A 23,434-nucleotide genomic window follows, 5' to 3' on the forward strand; every position below is an offset into this window, starting at 1 on the left:
AGATGTCCCCGCTGGTATGGAGAGACTTCTGCAACTGAGCAGAGTAGCACATGTGCACAATTGGGTAGTGCTCGACTACTTGTAGATTGCTGTAAGAACAAACTGTTATTTTGAAAAAGTTTTGTAATATAGTTCGGTTGGAATTTATTGTTTTTAATTAAGTACAAAAACCAATACAATTTTGGATTACAGCAACTGTTGCTAGCTACCAAATTATAAAAGTATGTGGACACTATTTTTCTTCAGCATTGTCATTCTCCTCAGTTACGGGAATAAACACAGTATTGCAAATCAAAGAAAATTACGTAAACTTATTAATTAACAAGTTAATCATCCAATGCTATATGTCTTAACTGTACAGAAAAATTATGACAAGAAAAGCCTGTTGTCAAAGTCCAGGACCTAACAGTAGTTGTGATAAAATCTGCAGTGGAAAATGGTATAGGTCTATAACTTCAAGTTTAATTATTACAGAAGGTAATTAGTCTTGGATAATTTTAAGTACTTTACAGGAATGTGGGAACGCTTAACTGTCAAATAGTGCTGGTCATGTTCCTCAAATATACTGATTAGCTCACCAAGTTTTACGTGTGCCGAAATAGTACTATCTCCAATTAATGGCAAATTTTAATTAACAGTGCCCTAATGAAAATTAATTGGAATACTTGAAATAATCACATAGATAATAAATTTCAGAGAAATTAGAGGTATAAACAACAACTTGAGATTTTCAAGTCAGTGTCACATATCAACAATTAAATGTAGTGGAAATCATAAAAATTAGTGAAAAAACTTGCTTATTTTTGGGAGTAGAAAAAGTATCAGATGGAAAGAATCCGTCTGCTTTGTCACACCAGATCAGGACTGATACGGTACTTGCAGAGAAGCATACCTGTTTGTAGGCTATTATTGTAATGGGTTCACCACTCTCAAAAACAGTTTAAACTTACTGCCAGCTTCCTCCTGGGGCGGAATCTGTGTACCCCTTCTGTGTGCCTCTAGTGTATATCACATGGAAAAATGTGACATTGCATTTCAGAGTGTTTTTGTGCATCGTATAATTGAAGCAGAACCTGAGAACCAACCCAGTATTTACAAAAGTGGTTCTGGAAAATTGCCTAAAAACCACATACAGGTTTGCCGGCGCACTGGCCCCTGCCATTGATCTGTCAGATGGGTTTGACCCAGGGTCTGCATGTCTCCCTTTGTCATATAACTGGGTGCTTTAATGCCCACAGCCATCCAGGCAGCTCTCATGACATGATTTAAGTGAGAAAATGGGAGAAATGAGAGATCATATGTATGTTTACCAACAGTTATTCTTCCCACGTCATTCGCAACTGAAGCAGGGGAATGGGAGGGGTTAATATGGTAGTATTGGAAGTGCCATCCATCACTCTCCTCAAGGCATCTCCCAGAGTATAGATGTATTAATTCTGAGTCAAGAGTGATGAATGCTGCAGAGGAGGCAAATAATGTAAATCCTGGGAGTACTATTTTCTCTGCAACTTTTGATATCATTTTAACTCAAGACAAAATACTTGAAATTAAACATTGATATGTATGCATTACCAGTAGCCGTTTCATATTTTCCTTGCATTTTCTCTGGTAGAATCTGTCTTTGCCATCAGTAGAGATACTGTTGTGGATATGTAGCCTGAAAATATTTTTAAACTGGTTGTCTCCATTTCTGTTATGATATTTTGTACTTTTTAATTACAGTAAGCTGCTCTTTTTTTGTTTCAGTCCAGCGTCACAGTTGCAGATATTTGTATTTGGAGCACCATTTTTCCACTGGCTGCCGATGCAAAGTTATCCTCTGACTGGCTCAATGGAAAGAAGCACTTGCTACAATGGTTTGCGAAACTAAAAGAGCAAGATCACATCAAAGTAATTATTTTATAGAACAGAAGAACCTGGTAATACAAATTTAAGTCGTAGGAAAGGGAAGCGGAAGTCTTTCACTTCAACAACTTGACAATGCAGTCATACAGAGATGTACTTAATCTCTGATCTCTGATCTATGTATACTTGTAGAGCAGCAGAATATATAAGTTACATAAACTGTCATAATATGCAGTTCAGCTTAGCCCAGGGATCTGTTATTGTAGTAGAGATTCTACTACTACTTGTATTTATGCACATAATAGGAGACAAGGAAGGCTCACCAGACAAAAATATTACCCACCCACTAAGAAGTGCACCCTGGTTGTGTTGGAGCAATGTAGATTGTGTAGAGCTGGTACCAGGTGGTCATATGACCATGGACCACTATCCTAAGTCATGGCAGTGAAGTGAGGTGTATGTGTATGTATCACATGTTAATGGAATCAGCACAGTTAGATGAATCTATGTGGAGATGTGACAGACTCACAGATAGGAGCTATTGTGTTTGAACATGCCACTGACTATGCTGTGAATGAAGTTGTGAGATTTGTTAGTGTCCAGGCAAGAGGAGAGTGGTCATAAAAAGATCCTAATCAACAGGAGATAGGCATATGTGTCACACTGTCACTGACAGTTGCTTTCAAACCTGACAAAAGTAGTTGCTGTTAGTGATTGCAAGTCCATCACAATCAAGTTCCTAGTGAACATTGTGAAGCTTACTGCATGCAGTGGACGTTTGGAGTGGGCCACCTTGTAAAAGGCCATTTCTCACAGTGGCACATGGAGCTGCACAGCTTCAAGGGGCCAAACAATGCAGAAACTGGATAGTAGCATACTGGAAGCATGTAGTGTGGTCTGCAAGATGTGATTTTGCTTATTCTCAAATGTTGCAAGGCACTGATTACACCCTCAGCCAGTGAGATGTTTGACGCACAGTGCGTGAAGGTGTAACTTATGCCAAAGGTGTGTTTGTTGTCATGACTTGACACTACTCATTCAGGTTACCATGAACATGAACCAGCATGTTTATTTCCACATTGTCACTGACTAACAATTGCTCTTCCTTCTATGTCTCCATGATGAGTTGCTGTGAAATTTCCTATCTTCCACAATAACAGCACCAGCAATGATAATTGAGTGGCATCAGTTGGGTTTGGGATAGTTGAAGAAACTTCTGGACACTCCTCCTTGCTGAATTAAGGCCATGATTGAGGATAGAGGCCATGTTTGCACATTATTAGTATGATGTCTCCTAAGGGCGACTAATATATTATCTGCTGCGCTTAGATAGCTGAGTATCATGATGCATGGAAAACTGTCTGGTGGCATGGATGGTGGTGATGGTGATGGTGATGGTGGCGGTGGCAGTGGTGGTGGTGGTAATGAGGAGGAGGAGGAGGAGGAGGAAGAAGTGGATGAAGGAGAAAGAGGAGGAGGAGGAAGAATCTTAAGAATTAATAGTTTTTTGTACATGTGCATTTCGAATTTGTATCAGCTTATTACCAGTTATAAAGTACTGGGTATCCCTATTGATGGACAAAGAGTAATTGATCATAATAATAAAAAAGACAGATATTCTCAGATGTAAATAAATAAGAGTGGATGTGAAATAAGAAAGGAGTAACTAAAATTGTCACTGGAAATTGAACGAATTGAGTTTATAATGATTGAAGGACTGCTTCCCTTTTCTACTTATTATTAAATATTGTAGTTTCTCTACTCATTTGATATTTGAAATTATGTGTGTGTGTGTTTGTGTTTTGAAACATGATCTTTTTTGCTGTGTAAAACCTAGGAGATAAAATTACTCCGAAATTTATAGTTGAGATGTACAGAATGTACTGAAGTGAACAAGAGGAACACCACTATTGCGCCAAAATACCTTAACCATGAACTTTTTTTTTTTTTTTTTGCTGAATGTTTGTGGGAACCCCCTCCCCCATTATTTTGAGAGAGAGAGAGAACCGTATGTTGAAAGGAAACAATGTTTAATTGTCTGTCACAATTTTCTTAAGGAATTTTTCACCTTTTTTTTACTGTAGGAGAAATGCTCAGCTTGTATCACTTACTAAGTTTTGTGGTTATAAGTCAATGTTTTGATCATACACTGTGCAGAAAATGTATGGTATCTCAGATTCTCTGTAAAAATACTGTAGAGAGATGACCTTCAAATTTCTGGGAAGTAATTTATTAATTCAGAAATTGTATATCTTTTCTCGAACATTGTGATCCATTTGCTGCAGATCTTCGCTTGACTTGTGGCAATGTATTTCATCATTGAAGATGATTTTCCATGTACAAATCTTAATCCTCTTATCATGTCACTCTAAATAATTGTGCCTCAGTTCTGAATGCTCTGTCACTTCCAACTACCATACTGGCTAAAATTACTTGTCAGTAAATGTGTAAATATAGAACTTTCAGAACTCGCTGTCTGGGTGTCCACTGAGAATCTTACAAAAATTTCATTGACAAATGTAATAAATTCAATCATTGCTTAATCATTGTTTAGTATGATATTCATTTTTTTATTAAGTCCAGATATGCTTGAATACAAAGAAAATGTAATGATGCCTAACTGCATTGACACCTGATAACACTACAGTTTCTTGTGAAGGTCTTCACTGAACATCAAAGCTGTCAGTATAATTCAGCTCATAATATCAAACCATGTAAACAAGCTACTATACTACTAAACTGCTTTCATTTCAGTGTTATGAGCCAAATTGACATTTATTAACAAGTTGACAATTTTTAAAAAAAATGGTATTGAAAGGGATTATTTGTTAATCAAAGTTTAAAAAATCAGAAAATATAAGCACAAAAAAAAAAAAAAAGAAATGCATTTGTGTGGTGCATATCAGTGATCAGTGGCTGGTTCTAAACATGTTCCGCCTCTGTTTTAATGTCTATGACAGACTATAGCTTTTCAGCATTTCATGAATTCAGATTTAATATGTGAAATATACACTAATTTAAATCTGACAATAAATAATGAAATATAAATTTCTCATAAGTTCGGCTCCCTAGTTTCTTTAATATTTTTCAAGCAAAAATATGTGACTTAATGACCCTAACATGCATTATTTAATCACAAACTTACTGTTTTTTTAAACAGAAGTTTACACTCGTTTTGTAATAATGCCAGTTGAAGTGTTCATTTATACTGTGTCGTAGCTACATACAAACTCAAACCACCAAAAATGACTGCAGATGTTTTTTAGGCCTCAATACTAACATAGTATAGCACAATGTTTTTACGAGCTGCAGGCTTTTGATTTACGGGGTCCACAATGATTTTGATATTCAGTTACAGCCCAGTTTTTCAAATTTCATATGCAAAACTGGTTCTTTTCCCTATAACGATGATCAAGCATTATATGAGAGTTTCGTAACTGTTTATGTGTGTGTAAGTTTGTAGGATTTATGTGTAGCTTGCAGCATTAAAACAATATTTTCAAATGATTATTTTAAAAATAATTGGCATTCAAATCAAGCTATCTTCTAGAAAACTTTATAACTGCATTGCAGATCTATTGCTTTAACATAGTGTGACCTTCACCTGCTGTATTTCCGTGTTGATAATCCTCGGTGTCGACGCACTGCGTTTTTATACTGGCTGAAAAATGAAGGTGGAAGTTCAACACTCATTACTGTAAATGATGTAGTCGACAGTTGCACAGTTACTTTTCACAGTTCTTTACTTTCACTGTTCACAACCCCGCAATATTACAGTGTAACAACTGTTGGTTAACTTGTGGTAAGCCTCATTAATAGTTTGCAGGCAAACATCAATATACTGCTACAATAGTTTGCTGCTGAACATCTATGAGCAGTAAATACCTAACCACACAGTTCATTATATCTCTAATAGATTGAACAGACACTGTTGTTGTTTTAACACACGGCATCGTTGTTGATCTAACCAGTACAGGTTTCTTGTCTGAAAATCCAGCCTGACTGTCTAGGGGCCAAAAATCAGACCTTTATATATCCTCACAATAATAGGCTCTGAAACTATATATTGTTTGATGTTTGAGTTACAGAAATTACAATTAAAACATAAGTCATTCAATTAACTGAATCTATCGAAAAATTCCTCCTTTTTAACAGTTTCATCTACCACAAAGGTTAGGCCAAATTATTTGTTTAAAGAATGAAATTACCAGATATAGTTACACAAACAATGCTTTAGATAAACCTGGTAATTATTTTGGAATTAAATAAGGGCTGGCCTTGCTAACATGCTTTCGATTGGAGCCAAATAAATACTTAGAGAATGTTAGTGGTGGTTCTTCCAAATGTTTATAATTAGTACAGAATTTATATTTGTTTATAAGTCAACAATAGAATTTAAGTTACAATACAGTTACTGATTTCACCCTATAACAATAGATATTAACTAGGAATAGTCAAAATAAATTAGGAAATTTAGTACATACACAAAACTAAACACAAAATGATATTTTGTACTATATTTCTTGACTGGGGGCCAAGCTTTCTCTTTTATGAAAATGCAGATTATACTCATGCATGTTAAAGGTAATTAGTCAAAAATGAAAATATGAATTTAAGGAGGCAGATGGCAAAACGAGAGAGGTAGTAAAGAGATCCCAACTTGCTTCGTCACAATAGCTTTAAATGCTGTGCATTTCTATATCAGTACTTTATGTGGTTTGTTTTTATTGCAGATTGACACAACCCCATAACTGCAGCAAATATTCACATCTTAGTATTTTGAAACAATAAAGTATCTTGAAAAAGTGGCTGTGAAGTTGTATTCCGTCTTTACAGGGAGAAAGAGATTAGGTTGTCTTGAAGTGAACATCATGTGTAAGAGTTCATGTTTTAGTGTTTTGTAAGTCATTTACCCCAAACTCATCTGTAGTGAATTATTTACCATGCCTTACATAAATGTAAGTGATAAATTACAAGGAGCCAGAACAGCTATACGGTGCTTAACTTTAGCAGGTAATATTCAAAGTACTGCTTATAGAAACACTAGCAAATGGGAAAAACTATTTCTAGATTTGGAAATTGTTTGTTTCTTATTTATGGAGGAAAAGGGCATTGGGGTAAAACTGTCCTCATGCATAACATGTTTCTCATCACAAAGCATGCCAGATGTGGTGTACGTTGTTGTTGTTGCTGTTGCTGCTGCTGTTGCTGCAAGGTCCGAAATGACTTGTTACATTTATGGAATGTGCTCCATGTTGTGATTTGTGACATCAGTGCTTTCCAGTGGCAGTCTGTGGCATCTGGCTTGTAGATCACAGAGTTCCTTTGCAAAAGCAGATGCGCTTAAAATAACTGCTTCAACTCTGTTACCGGACTGTTGAAGAAAAGTGGAGAAAGAAGATTCTGGACACATCGCTGATCTGAACAGCGAATAATACTATACAGCATTCTGACATACATACTAGTAAAAGTTATTCATTAACAATTAAATCTTCATCCTGTTGTCAGTTTAAATTGAATGAAGTATAGTGCCTAATGTCAGTGTCTGCATGACTTATATCTGTATTCTCAATGTTGCATGGACTTCCTTCACTCTGAAGTAATGTACTTCTTCACATAGATTTCAGGATTGAAATTTGTTTTGTAGTTTCATCTGAATGGGAGATGAGATTTTTGTTTCAAAGCTGCTCACCATCATTAAAAAAGATAGTTATCAGTTCGACATAGACATGAGCCAGTCCATGAAACCAATTATTTTACGCAAAGTTTCATAATAGCAAAAACTTCCATTGCGTAACTTGTGTGTTACTTTCGAGCATAGACAGGCAATTATGTAAAGATTTATGCCCACTGTGGAAACATTCCAGTCATTTACCTTTGTAACAATTTCTGCAAGTACACTATTTACCAAATGATAAATAACATTGACTACTGCATGTAATATTTCTATTAAATTAATAAGAAAGACCTAGAATCTTTTAGAAAACAGAGAGTGGAAAAAAAAAAGAAATAAAAAAATTGAAAGGAAGTGGGTGTGAACCTGCTACCTTTGTTTTCACATTCTGCAATGCTATCAACTAAGCTACAGCTTCAATGTGGCAGCCATGCCCCCGTATATGGTATTCACTGCGTATCTACAAATGTCATTATTTGATATTAAGTTATGACAAGTGGCATCAGAACTACTAGCTTCTGATAGATTGTCATTGTGTCATGGAATTGAAACCATATACTTTCGTTATTTGACATTTAATATGGCAAATTGCATCAGAACTATACACTTTTGATGGAGCATCATCTTGTTGTAACATAGAAGCGGTATGCATCATAGCACACAAGTTATAACACTAAAAACATCAAATACAGGAAGCTTTATCTACCAATTTGTAGTTTCGTGTCATTTTGTCATCATAGCTAAAGAAACAATGTATGTTCGAGAAGCCCTCAATTTTTGATGCTTCAAAACAGCTTGGATTCATACCACATGCTCTATGAAAAAGAAAACCAACTAGGTATGTAGTTAAACTCAATACAATGTGGTGACTCCTAAGTTTTGCTTTGGGCGTGAAAACAGTGTTGCATCTCATTGGCTATGTTCCTCTTCATGAGGCAAAAATCTGACAACCCAATTTCTTCATTTCGTGGTCTGCAGTGTAATGGAACACAGAATTTCACATTTTGACGTCACCAGTACCACATCCTCATGCATTTTCGCATCCTGTGAGAGGACAGATTAAGGGTCCACTGTCAACCTATCAACCTACATTGATGAGCCTAAGCTTTATGATCACTGCCCACTGTGAGACTGAATGCTGCCTGGTGGCATTCTGAGCACATAACGCAGTAGGAAAAGTATGTAAGCTGAGCAGTGACGAATGAGGAAGGATTCCAGTAACAATATGAGCCACAAATAGGAAAATCCACTGACATAAGCGACTTTGACAAAGGGCAGATTGTTATAGGCTGGTAACTGGGAACAGGCAGCTTGGATAAGGTGAAGCTGGTCAGCTATTCACGTGCTACTTTCGTGAGCATCTTTCTGAAAGGATCAAAATATGTTGAAATGAGGAGTTAGTGCAAGGTATGCCCCACAACAGAACGTGGAGGTCAGAGGCTTGTCCATTGTATTAAAGCAGTGTAGGTGGTGATCTGACAGAGTACAAAGCTGGTGTTGGCACAGGTGTTTTGGAGCACACCATTCAAATCTCAGTGATGAACATGGAGCTCTGCAGCAGATGACCACTTTATTTTCCATGTTGATCCAACATTGTCAATTATGATTGCATTTGGTAGAGAATAATTGAGATTGGATCTTGGATCATTGGTAAAATAACACCTGGTTTGATGAATCCTGATTCTTGTTACACCAGGTCACTGTTTGTGTCTTGATATGCTTCAGCCAGATAAATGGCTGCTCGAAACGTGCATAGCACTGTGGACAAATGCCAGTGGGCTTTTGCCGGACCTGTAGTAGTAATCGAAGGCACCAAGACTGCTGCAGGCTACTTACACATCCCTTCATGCTCGATGTCTGTCCCAACAGTGATGGGATCTTCCAGCAGGATAATTGCCCATTACACAAGTCCAAATTGTGTTACAGCCATTTGAAAAGCACGATAGTGAGCTTACGTTGATGCGTTGGTGACCGAATCCATCTAATCTGAACCCAATGGAACACGATCTGGGTATTATCACACAGCAGCTCTGCGTCCACCAACCCTTGGCCTGTAATTTGTGGGAATTGCATGACATGCATAGACATGTGACGCCACAGATCTCCAGAAACCAACCAAGCACATTCACAATTAAATGTGACACAGAAGCGTTGTTATATTGTATTCCAAAGGTTGGCCAACATGCTGTTAAGCTGGTGGTCATAATGTTTTGGCACATGACATCTACATCTACATCTACATGATTACTCTGCAATTCACATTTAAGTGCCTGGCAGAGGGTTCATCGAACTATCTCTCTACCATTCCACTCCCGAACAACACGTGGAAAAACGAACACCTAAACTTTTCTGTTCGAGCTCTGATTTCTCTTATTTTATTTTGATGATCATTCCTACCTATGTAGGTTGGGCTCAACAAAATATTTTCGCATTCGGAAGAGAAAGTTGGTGACTGAAATTTCGTAAATAGATCTCGCCGCGACGAAAAACATCTTTACTTTAATGACTTCCATCCCGACTTGCGTATCATATCTGCCACACTCTCTCCCCTATTACGTGATAATACAAAACGAGCTGCCCTTTTTTGCACCCTTTCAATGTCTTCCATCAATCCCACCTGGTGAGGATCCCACACCGCGCAGCAATATTCTAACAGAGGACGAACAAGTGTAGTGTAAGCTGTCTCTTTAGTGGACTTGTTGCATCTTATAAGTGTCCTGCCAATGAAACACAACCTTTGGCTCGCCCTCCCCACAATATTATCTATGTGGTCTTTCAAAACTGAAGCTGTTCGTAATTTTAACACCCAGATACTTAGTTGAATTGACAGCCTTGAGAATTGTACTATTTATCAAGTAATTAAATTCCAATGGATGTCTTTTGGAACTCATGTGGATCACCTCACACTTTTAGTTATTTAGCACCACCTGCCACACCATACAGCAATCTTTTCTAAATCGCTTTGCAACTGATACTGGTCTTCGGATGACCTTACAATGATATGAGTGATGTGTTTCTCCTTCTGCAAGCAATTCATCTTTCCTCTCTTAGAAAGAAAAAATGCAAGTTGTGTAAGCTAGGAAAGCATTTTCTGGTTCTTGAAAACGTGGAATTGTGTTCCTGAAAGTAACTACTGACCAGCTATTCTGCCTCCTTCTATTTTAACACTTTTCTCAATTGAGTTTTTCTTTTGGTACAAGAAATGAAAGTAACCTAATAACTCTGTAAGCCTTACTTGTTCACTGTGAGATGCTGAGCAATTAATGAATTTAAACAAATTTTATTTTTCACTTTGGTAGGAACCACCGTTTGCAAATGAATGTACTATACTTCATTTGTGTGAGGAGTCCCAATGCCTAATAAGGCCCGTGGACTATATTTGATCAAAGACTTCATAATCATCATAGAAAAAATTAATTAAATTTCTCCAAGGAGTGAAAGAAGGTACAGATCAAGTCTTCATATTCTTTGATGTGATTCAGTTCTATTTGACAGTACTTGTATCATTGTCAATTTTTGTATCTTATTTTTCCATTACAGGAAGCTGTTGGTTTGCTCAAGCTGAAACCAGGTTTGCCTGCGATTCAAAGTCTAAATGATGCTTCCTGGTTTCCACTGCAAGCTACTCAATGTGAAGTTCAACCAAGACCAGAACTTATTTCAACTTCCAGCACAGAGGTATCTGCATATTTAGTTCATTCAGTTTGAGGTCATTTAAACACAATATGGATTCAAACTTTGTCTCTCTGTGTTATCAGTGTTAATGTGAAAGATTGACCTACATCATTTACTTTTGTTATTTTGAATGTTCGTTACACTGGGAACGCATGTCTGAAGTAAGAGATATGTTGTCCCTTGCACTTCCTCTCCTTTCTGCCTGTAGCTTATTGTCCCACTACAGTATGACTTTACAAATAACAGTAAATAATGTTAAGAAGGTAAAGCAGTTGCTGAAACTGTACACTATTACTCAGTTTCTCCTTGTTATAAGTTGTGAAAAGAACATGCCAGCCAGAAATATTTTCAATGCTGTGTATGTTGTATGTATCACATATGGAATTTCATAGGAGATCACTTAATAGTTAATAATTATGTAATTTATTTCCATAATGTGGAAAAGTGGGAGAGAAATAATGAAGATTTAGACCTCCACTCAACAGTACACTACTAACCATGAGTGCCCACAAAATGGAAAACTGTTTATTTGAGTTTTGTCCCAATATACAAGAAGGTATTTTGTTACTGTTTACTGCTTTACTTTTATTGCTCTGCATATGCTTTGCATAATTGAACCTCCCTACGTTTTGTGAGCTGCTTCACATCGCAGAGAGGAGAAATAAAGAAATTGAATATTTAACTATTATTGTCAGAACAGTAAAGTAAATGAAGTTTACAGTTAGTGAATTAACCTATATACGAGCAAGTGATCTTCGGTTAAAACACTAGTCTTTCTCTTAAATGAACTCACTTGATATCTGTACCTGGTCCTTAATACTGTGTATTTAAAATATAGAAAAAAAATAGCACTGACACTAAACATCACATTCACATTGATGTCATGTGGAATGACAGTGGCCCCATTGTATGAGCTAGCTTGATATTAACCAGAATTACCTTGGAAGTGTAATGTAGAACTTAAACCAGAATGGCCAGATGATGTTTGCATATTCCATACCTTGAATATGAATCTTCACTGCTGTGCTGTTACTTTTAATATATGAAAGATTTAAATTGTGTTTGTTCCAGAATTACTTTTTTTTCCAGTCATTTGACTGCTATGACACTATTAGCTTCTTTTTTCCTATCATGTGCATTATTTCATCTCAACATAACTATTACACCTTCAACACTCTAGTATTGGTATGTCCCTACAAGTTTTCCCCTCTACTGTTCTTTTCAGCACCAGGTTAACTATTCCACTGTGCCTTACTTAACAGATGTGTCATTAACCTGTTCCTTCTTCTAGGATTTTCTATACAATTCTTTTTCCATCTAGTTTTTTAGTTAATTTTTGTTTCGTACTTTATCTGTCCTGTTAATTTTTAACATTCTTTGATAGTACCACATTTCAAATGTTTTTTTCTCTGGATTTTCAGTGGTCTGCACTTCAATTCCATATAATGCTGTGTTTCAGATTTACATTTTCAGAAATCTCTTCCTCAATTCCATTTCAATATCTGATATAGGTAAAGATATTTTATTGAAGAAGCTTTCTTTGCCTGTGCCTGTTTGCCTGTAAGTCCTTCTTTGCTGCTATCATTCTGTATAATTTTGTTTCATAAATAGTAATATTCTTTCACTACTTCCATTTACATGTTGTTCCTGATTTTGATGTTAAGCATATTCTCCTGTCCATTCCCTTCAACAGTTCTTTTTATGTCTTCCTTACATCTGACCAGAATTGCTATGTCATGTCCATACCATAGCATTTATGTCTGTTCCCCTTTAACTTGTTTATTCTACCTCCAACATTTTCTTTCCCTGGATTTCTTGGTTCTTTGATCTTCTAGTTGAATTGCAGTGGTGGAAAACTCCAACTCTGCCTTGCATCCTTCTTAACATTTCTCTTATACCTTTCTCCCTTCCTGAAACTAAACTGATATTCATCCTTAATTGCCTAATTGCTCAATTTCGATTATCAGCATGCATATCAATTTCTGCTTGTACCAAATAGCATGAAGAGATGCCTAACTTTTGCCATTTCCACTTCTCCATTTGTAGTTTCATCGCTTTATACTAATGTCATAATTAAATTAGCTGCTTTTGGATGAAAACTGACATGAATAATTCTTACACCCACTGCTTTTTTTCCCTATGCATTTCATGGATTTGGAATGGTAAGTAATGTGAATATTTCACTACACTTGCAATGGTCATTCAAATACAACACTTTCCTTGACAAAAAATTTTATTTTCTGCAGTCATCAACTAAGGAACCTCCCATTTCTGAAGCTGAGCTTGAAGCAGCAGCAGATGCATGGAAGAATGGAGCAGCTAGAAGACCGAAACCAAAGCCAAAAACAGTACCTGTGTGAGTGGGGTATCATTTCCTGTCTCCACATGATTCTATGAAGAAGCACTTCATTTTCTTAACTATAAAATTTATATTTTATCTTCATATTTTATTTCATGATATTCTTAGTATATAATACCTACTTGCATAGTTTATCGCACCGTGAGGCAAGGAAATGAGTCAGCCTGGATCTAATCTGCATGTTGGATAAACGACAGGTGGTCCAGTACTCTGGTCACTGTGAGTGTGGTTTTGAAGCAGTTTTCCATGCTTATATAGATGAATATTGAGGTTGCCCCCAATCTCTCCCTCAGAAAATACGATATATGAACAGCTAAATACGATAACACGTAGAACAAAGTGTACACAATACAGGCAGATAACGTATAGAACTTATCTCCCTTAGATTACCTTGGTGATTGCAGTGATAGGAAAAGCTTCTGAACCAAAAGTTAAAATAAATTTGCCAAATCATGAAATCATTGTATCCCTTGCAAGGGGATAAATGCTAGGGAGGAGGGAGGTACTATGCATATAAAAAGAATGGAAATTCAAAGATGGACACTTTGAACAGATGTTAAGGAAGGCAACCATTCGGTTGTAATGATGGATTGTCAGTGCATAGAGTCACAACTATAACAGCGTAGAGGTTTTGCTAGCTTTCAAACCGTCACTGTTTCTGTATTGTTATGCACATTCCCATGCACACCACCATACAGAAGTCTAGAGGCACCCACATCACCAGACCGACATTGACTGTTTGTAAGAAGTTGCTGAGGCTGATGGGATGTGACAGTGAGAAAGGTGTGATTTTTCAGTTTCTCCTGGTATATTTATTAACTGAACAGTCCACAGGTGTACTGTCGGTTCATAGTGTCCAGAGGGCACTATATTTCAGGGATCAGACATGTAAACATCGTCAGAGGCACTGCCGAACCAAGCTCCTGAAGGCATGTGGCCGATGTATATTGTCTCCCATTACAAGCCATTCTCTCCACGGTCCACACCTGAGGGCGAACGTTGGCAGCCAGGTAGACGTTTGTGGTGATGTCTGTGGTAGTGTCGATGTAGTGGCTCTGTCTGCCCTGGTTGCAGATCGCTGTATTTGCTAATTGTCTTCTTAATTAGACCCAGTGCTGGTTCCTGAGACTTTCTGGGATTATAACTGCAGTCCCAATTGATAAGATTATCCATAGCGCATATTTAAATGGCTTCTCTAATGATCGTGTCCCAGTATTTGGAAGTCTGCACTAAAATCCTGGTACGGTCATGTTCCATAACATGGTTCTGTGACAAACAGTGCCCTGCAGTTACTGACTTGTTGGGGTGCATTAGTCGAGTGTGCCACCGCTGCTCTCAGCATCGATCTTCGATAGTGTGCACTGTTTGTTCTGTATATGTCTTTCCACATTGGCACAGATTCTGGTGTACCCTGACCAAGGGATATGTTGATGTCTTGTTCGTGGGCTGTCTCTCCTGAAGCGGCTTCTCTGTTCTTGATTGAGGCAGAATAACACTGCCTGCCACTCTCTTCTCTTCCATGACTCCTCAGAGAACTTGCAATTACATGTTGAGGCAGGAGGATGGTCATCTACATTGATGTAATTCTGTTCTGCATCATCCACGTCCATGTGTATATTCGTAGGCTATGTCATCTCAATTGGAAGGGGGGGGGGGCTCAGAGGGAACTGTCGAACTGTCGATGAAGCATGATCTGCCAGATGGCCATCTGCCACACACTTCACTGTGTTGAACACTTCTAAGAAAAAAGGGTGTTTCCACACTACTTCTGAGGTTTTGGAATAAGGGGGAGCACACTATTGTGAGCCACTTGGCATGTTAGAGGTGCTATGTCGCCTTGTCCCTTGTCTCATTGTGTGCTCAGCTGAAACTGCATCAACATTCATATGCACATTACTGTTCAACAACATTACACCCCTGTTAGTGGACAGTATTTATGTCTGCTGAACTACTCCATCAGTTTTATAAAACTGCCATTCATTCCTTGTGCAGTATAGACAAGATCTTCAAAACATCTACATCAGTATCTGAAACTGATAAAAATGTTCCATTGTGTGTGATACCAAAAGTGGATTAAAACCTTTGCAATACAATAGCTCAAACAGCAACTAGAATCGCTGAATGTAAAAACCACAGCTAAGCTGCCCCAGCTCCAACCCAATTAAGTGTGGGTGAGGAGGAATGTGATTTGTTGAAGTTGCAAGTGCAGTTAGAAACTGATTGTACATAAGAGGCAAAGCAGGAAGTGTCAAAGAAATAATGTATAAATAATATGATTACCATCCTAATTGGGCAATAAGTGAATTGTAGCAGATCAGCAAAATGTTGATTAGGATGGACTGCTACTCACTTCATAGCAGAGGTGTTGAGTCGCAGATAGGCTGCCGAGGGCAGACTTGGCAGCCAGAGACAGAGGTCATGCATGGGTGTGTTGTGTTTGCATGGGTGTGTGCATGTATGCATGTTGTCTAATTTGGAAGGTCTTCATGGCCAAAAACTTACTTGTTTGACACATTTTTTATTGTGCCTATTTACAATTCAGGATCTCCGCTATATGGTGAGTGGCAATCTATCCTTTTCATAATATTGTCAATATTCCATCCTGGATTTTCCATTGTTTGAAAATGGGGATTAGTTTATCTTACATATAGCAATGGCTGTGTAAGACAAAACTACTACAAAACAATATTTAGCTTCATAAGTTAGTACTTATTGAAACATCAACAAATCGGGCTGAAATACAGAGTCAGAAACTTTTCACTTTGATTGAACTAATTAAGACACCAATCAAGTAAAAGGATGGACAGTTTACTTTCACAGATCATGTACAGAGAAATAACCAGTGATTTTGTTGTTGTAATGTTGCGTGGCACACTAATTCTCCTCTCAGATATCAGTTTACATTTTGTGCACTGTAGAAGGTAGTAACAATGAATGTAACAAAGTAACATGCCAAATATTACACCACCACTAATTTCCATTGTGTGTGGCACAGCTCAAATACATCCAGACTGATATTAAAAGATAAAATAATGCATGCGGAAAATTGCAGCTCATGTATCAGGTAAACAATATTTTGGAGTGTTTCAGTTAATTTCAGTTTGAAGATTGTTAACTTCATTGAACAAAATTTTCAGTATTATTTTGCAATTTTCTGTTAGTTTATAGTGCAGATTGAGAAAAATTGTGTCTTTATCCTTCGTACCTTGTAGAAAGAACACAGTAATCACTCCAGTCAACATGTAATTGCATTTTAGCTTTTTTGTGTAGTGATATCTATTTAGGCACAGGCATTTAATTATGAGACAGAATTTCTGCTCTGAAGTTATTTCCAGGGAGCATATTTCGTAGTTGTACCAATAAACCCATATAAAAGTACTCAAAACTGTCCTGGCTATCAAAACTATTAGTTCCTCCCTTAGAAAAAAGAAGGAGATATGTTGGGGAGTGTTAGGAAGGAGGAACCGGCCACTCAGACCCAAGGATGAGAGGGACCACCCTGATGTGAGGATGCGAGGAAACAAAAATGAAGAGGAAGGAGAGAATAGGATGTCAGTCTGCTGCCTCTTTACTCACCCCTTCAGTTTTTTTATTGTATGTATTTTTTAATTTATTGGCATTTGGGACATGCCCACACAGCTGTCTCAAGTGTGGAATGTGTATTATGACAATTCAAACATTAAGAATACACAACACCCACTCCATGAGCAGAGAAAATCTTCAACATGGCTAGGAATCAAACCTGGTCCCCTCCGGTTAGCAATCCATCATGCTGACTGTGGAGCTACCAAGGTCTATGTCCCTTCATCTACATCTACATCCACATCCATACTCCGCAAGCCACCTGACGGTGTGTGGCGGAGGGTACCTTGAGTACCTCTATCGGTTCTCCCTTCTATTCCAGTCTCGTATTGTTCGTGGAAAGAAGGATTGTCGGTATGCCTCTGTGTGGGCTCTAATCTCTCTGATTTTATCCTCATGGTCTGTTCGCGATATATACGTAGGAGGGAGCAGTATACTGCTAGACTCCACGGTGAGGGTATGTTCTCGAAACTTCAACAAAAGCCCGTACCAAGCTACTGAGTGTCTCTCTTGCAGAGTCTTCCACTGGAGTTTATCTGTCATCTCCGTAACGCTTTTGCGATTACTAAATGATCCTGTAACGAAGCGCACTGCTCTCCGTTGGATCTTCTCTATCAACCTTATCTGGTACGGATCCCACACTGCTGAGCAGTATTCAAGAAGTGGGCGAACAAGCGTACTGTAACCTACTTCCTTTGTTTTCGGATTGCATTTCCTTTGGATTCTTCCAATGAATCTCAGTCTGGCATGTGCTTTACCGACGATCAACTTTATATGATCATTCCATTTTAAATCACTCCTAGTGCGTACTCCCAGATAATTTATGGAATTAACTGCTTCCAGTTGCTGACCTGCTATATTGTAGCTAAATGATATGGGATCTTTCTTTCCATGTATTCGCAGCACATTACACTTGTCTACATTGAGATTCAATTGCTCTTCCCTGCACCATGTGTCAGTTCGCTGCAGATCCTCCTGTATTTCAGTACAATTTTCCATTGTTACAACCTCTCGATATACCACAACATCATCCGCAAAAAGCCTCAGTGAACTTCCGATGTCATCCACAAGGTTATTTATGTATATCGTGAATAGCAACGGTCCTATGACACTCCCCTGCAGCACACCTGAAATCACTCTTACTTCGGAAGACTTCTTTCCATTGAGAATGACTCTTGAATGAATCTTGGTATTCACTTTCCTTCACAACAGTTAGGTTGAGTAACCTGCCACTCCTTTATAGCCTACCCCAGTCCATCCCACCTTTCCCCCAAAAGAGGAACAAAGAGTCCCTTTTTTCACTTTTAAATGTGTCTTGTCAGGACTACCAGAATGTCACCTCTTGAAGGTAAGTACTGGGCAATTATTCTGTCTCTCCGTAATTTTATGGTTTTCGGAACAATTGGTTGAGTATATTCCCATCTTCATTATTTTATCAGCATCATAAAACTTCATCATGAACATCTCTGATCAATATTCTTTGTAAAATCTTATACATTTCTACAGTGAATTGTGTGTGTGTGTGTGTGTGTGTGTGTGTGTGTGTGTGTGTGTGTGTGTGTAGGGCGGAGGGTGGGTGGGGGAATCACATGCCAATGGGAAAGGGCATAAACTTATGAAAGTAATGATTCTATTGCAGTAATGTCAGTGTGACTGCAAACATGATTACTGGAAAGGACTATTTACCTTTTGCAAGGGTAAGGTTTCAAAGTGTGATTACGATTATTGTGTTTCATTGTAATGCATTCTTTCATGTTACACAATTTCTTGTATAAATTGTTAAAAGTAGGCCAGTACTGAAATGACTTAATATTGTTTTCTTTTATTTTAGGCTTCCAGTTGAGGGTGAAAAAAATGTATTGGTTACTTCTGCCTTGCCCTATGTAAATAATGTACCCCATTTAGGAAATATTATTGGCTGCGTCTTATCAGCTGATGTCTTTGCAAGGTAACCTACATCTGTTGATCTTGTTTTTATGTGCAGAAAATAAAGCTGTGAAACTCAATAGCTCTGGTTGAGGATCTTTTTAAACTTGTGTGTGGCTTGATTTTGTTTGTGAATGAAACTGCTTTAAAACTCCATATCTCTGGGTATATTTGTAAACTCATGTGTCCATGATGAAGTTGGTTGCATTTTCAGTCTAGAAGCAGTAATTGTAAGAGTAACTGTCTGCTTAACAATGGCAGCATCAGTGGAAAGAATTTTCCAAATTGCTGTGCAAAGTTCATTCAACAGAATGAGTGCCAAGACCAAGCACAGATCATAATTTTCCTGCATAACAGTTGTAAACGTGCGCTATTCCTGGTATTAGAAAAGTCAATAGTTATTGAATTTATTAATGTCTTGCTCTCTACAGAGAGAATACTTAAGCATTAAACAAGTTAGCATGTACTTAGTAGGTCAATTGCTAGTGATATGGGAGGAGGGTAGACTACTAAGGGGTGAAAGATGATGTACAGAGCTAAGGAGGAAGGAGTGGAGTTTGTAAGGGGGGGGGGGAGGGAGGGGGGAATATGAATGGGAAGGGGAAAAGTTGAATGTAAATGGCAGGAGGGGAAAAGATTAGGGGTAGGGGGAAGGTGGCAGCAGCAGATGGGGAGTGTTGAAGTTTCAGGCCAGAAATATTATGAGAATGAAGTACTTGAGGGATAGTAGTCGTCTATGCATCTGTAATTCAGAACTGGTGCACAAATGATCCAGTTGCAAATGGGTCTTGTATAAGCTACTGCAGTCATTGGTGTTGTGCAGCGACATGTTCAGACAGATGCTTGAGTTTGTGGTTAGCCATTGGTTGGTAGTAGCCTTTCATCCTGGTAAATGGTAGATTTATTATCATATTAATGTAGAATGCTGCACAACAATGATAGCACAGCTGGCATCTGAAATGGCTGCTTTCAGACAATAATGAATTTTTGAGGGTTAGGAAATTTCTGTAAATGAACGGCCATGGGTATTTCTGGATGGATGTACAAGACAGGTGTTGCACCTGGATAATCTGTGGGGTAATTGTTGCTATGCAGAATTTGAAACAGTGGTGATATAGTGATTGGGCATGATATAATGTTGATTGGTACAACCGTGGAGTACTAACTTGTATTATGAGGGCAGTATTTTGTGTATAATGTCTCTCTTCTCAGGACACAACGAAAGGTACTCTAAGGCTTATTGATGGGCGTGGTTCCTCTAGGTCTGGCAGAGATAGGGCAGTAAGAGATGTACTGCATAATAAGTGGTTCACAGTGACAATGGGTTTTGTTGATTTCTTTGGAAGATTTGGATATATTTCTGGTCAAGCTAGCTAGGATATTTTCTGCATATAATGGCTGGGGCGAGGTCATTAGCATATTTATGTATCTCCTGCTTTTCATTGCATGTGTGGCATCCGTAAAAGCAGTAATTTTCTTATGGGATCAATATGAACAACTGTTACAAATCTGATAAATTATTTTACTACAAAACTTGCTAGATTTCTGTCCCCTCATCATTTCAATGATAACTGGAAACTTAACTTAATTTTGTTATGAATTCTTATAATTCACATAATTTTTATGTGTGATTCTTTGTGTTGAAAGATAGAAATGAGAGTGTTGTTTGCATTGAGTTTATTTTTTCTTCTTTGACTTTATTTTATGATAACAGTATCACTGATAAGTTTCTATTCCATATTCATTAAGATTTGTACATTTCGGGTGTATGTGACTGGATATTGAATATGATTCTTTTTGTTAGAACTCTTCACTTGTTATTGACAGGTTCAGTCGTCTGTGCAATCATAATGTCTTGTATATCTGTGGAACTGATGAATATGGTACAGCAACTGAAACCAAAGCACTTGAAGAAGGTCTTACTCCAAAAGAAATATGTGACAAGTATTTTAAGATTCATGATGCCGTCTACAAATGGTTTAATATTAATTTTGATTACTTTGGTCGAACAACTTCTCCTGAACAGACCAAGTAAGTACTATAATTACCTTTTGATTACTTTTGTTAAATATAAAACTACAAAGATACAGAATGGCTGGCCAGTACTTAGCTTCAAGAGGTGAAACATCAGTATTGATGAGTGACATATTTAAAAATGAGAAGACTTATCGTAGCTTTTGGAACTGTTAGTTTTCGCCTCAGGGAGGAAAGAGGAATGTGTTGGGGAAGGTAAGAAAGGCGCACCAGGTCTCTCCGACCTCATGAAGAGACAGACTCATGTTTTGTGAGGATAAGGGGAAGGTTTCTTACAACTGATTGCTTCATTGATTAATATAATTATCATTTGCATGACAGGAAAGAATTATAATGACGAACATTAACTAAACATATGAATTAGCAACTCCCACACTACTACTTATCATAAGTCGATGTTTTTTTGTAGCTGTTGACTGGTGTCTTGTGGTTCACTTTATTACATTTAGTGAGAAGTACGTTGTTAGGTATTAGGATTGTACTCTGTATGATTTTCAGTAAGAATAACATGTCTGCTGTAGCTACTTTTGTGTGATTCTTTTTGGAATATGATTAATTTATGGGACATAATATTTAACAATAAAAGTTTTTTGGTGGTTGTTGTAACAGTTCTCTAACTTTTGTCATGATCACTGTGGTATAAACTACAACATAAAATTTTTCTAAGTATGTTTTATTGATACTGTGTAGTGTGAATTAAATTTTTAAATGCTCAAAAACATAAATAAAAACATTCTCTAAAGCAAAGTTATTGTGTTTGACCAAAAATTACAAATCCCACAGGAAGCATTCAGTCAGTTGAAAATAAAGATTGCCATTTTCTGCAACTTATCATGACTTGAAACAAGACTTGTTGGATTTGTTTAGTTTTTATGTTTCATGCTCATTTGTTATAAAATCAAGACATGTACATTACAGTGCCAGCATACAAGCCAACAAGTGACACTACAAATAGTTTCCAGAAACATCTTATTCAAGGGTTGTTAGCTGTTTATACCTTAAATGACCTGATCAAAAGCCAGCTCTTTCATCATTAACATTTTAGGAGGTGCCAAATAGAAACATGGGCATCACCATAAAGAGTTACCGAAAATTTATTATCTCAACGGTAAACTAAATACTTACCTAAAACTTTGCGTTTGAGAGACCAGGCAGTCTGCCTTATCATGAAGCTTTTGTACTGCTGATGGGACCATGTTCTGAAGCAGCCAACACATTATCAACTGCTAGAAATTTATATCATTTAGGTAACTCAAAATGCTCGTCACATTGTGACATAATTTTAAAAGTTATGTCTGTGACTCTGGTATTGCATAATTGATATTTCCCTATTATCTGCTCATGCTCCCTTGGTTCTCAGAATATAACTAATCTAGATATGTTGGTTTCTACTGTTATGACTTATGAGCTATGGAAGTAAAATGTGCAGATATGTTTTAACATTTTGTTACCATTTTCTTCTGTCTTAAACTAATTTTTTATTATTTTTTTATAGAGAAGATGCAGAGATACATTTGCCTGATTCTTCTCTTGATGTCATTTCCCATCCATAGTTATTCCTCTTCACACAGTTTTCTTACTTAAATTGCTCTTCAATATTGTTCACTATTTTTCAGGGTCTGCCAAGAGATGTTTCTCCAGCTAAACAGGAATGGCTTCATATGTACAGAAGTTATGGAGCAATTACTCTGTGAAAAATGTGATAGGTGAGTGTGTTTGGTAATGCCAAATTATATTAGCCTTTTGATTTCAAAGTGAGGACAGCAGATATTTATGAATCACATTCAATTTTGGTGATTGCTTGAGCTCTCTCTCTCTCTCTCTCTCTCTCTCTCTCTCTCTCTTTCTCTTTCTTTTTCTTTCCTTCTTTCTTTTTCTTATTACTCTCTCACTTTCTAAAGCAACAACTCCTAAGAGCTATTTACACAATAAACTGTTTGTTAATTGAATAAAATAAATTATAACGTGTTCTGATTCTGTGTTGTTGCTTTTTTTTTCCCCTCTCCATGTATGTGATTTAGTCCTTAAATATAGGCTGATTCACTTTTCTTTCACTTTGTCTAATGTAGTAATCTAAATCTAATAAGTGAAGACTTGAGAAGAAGAAATATGTATGTCAGATTTAGAACATTATTGTACCCTGTTGTCACAATAAAGTACAACAGCACTTACGGTATTCAGTATGTTTACAATAAAGAAATATTTTTTTAACTGTCAGCAGTTATTATTCTGTTTACTCTCAATACTATAAAGGATGGAAAGTCCACAGATTAACTCAAGAGAAACCCTCTTACACTGAGCCTGACATGGAACATCTAGATTACCTGATTTCCAATTAA

The 23,434-nt window shown here is 37.2% G+C and overlaps 1 protein-coding gene across 2 annotated transcripts in view; it reads left to right on the forward strand.

The window, feature by feature from the left end:
- The window catches only part of LOC124711990 (methionine--tRNA ligase, cytoplasmic), a 122,132-nt gene that overhangs the window by 41,387 nt on the left and 57,311 nt on the right, over nt 1–23,434 (forward strand). Inside the window, exons 4-9 of one of the 2 annotated variants that reach the window (XM_047242275.1) lie at nt 1,747–1,890; nt 11,060–11,197; nt 13,453–13,550; nt 18,967–19,083; nt 20,889–21,092; nt 22,712–22,801. In XM_047242275.1, the coding sequence (XP_047098231.1) occupies nt 1,747–1,890; nt 11,060–11,197; nt 13,453–13,550; nt 18,967–19,083; nt 20,889–21,092; nt 22,712–22,801 (791 nt within the window). Of the gene's footprint in view, nt 1–1,746; nt 1,891–11,059; nt 11,198–13,440; nt 13,551–18,966; nt 19,084–20,888; nt 21,093–22,711; nt 22,802–23,434 lie in introns of both variants that reach the window. The other variant, XM_047242274.1, reaches the window with a different exon arrangement.

Source organism: Schistocerca piceifrons, chromosome 8 (assembly GCF_021461385.2).
Source record: "Schistocerca piceifrons isolate TAMUIC-IGC-003096 chromosome 8, iqSchPice1.1, whole genome shotgun sequence".
NCBI classification, from domain to species: domain Eukaryota; kingdom Metazoa; phylum Arthropoda; class Insecta; order Orthoptera; family Acrididae; genus Schistocerca; species Schistocerca piceifrons.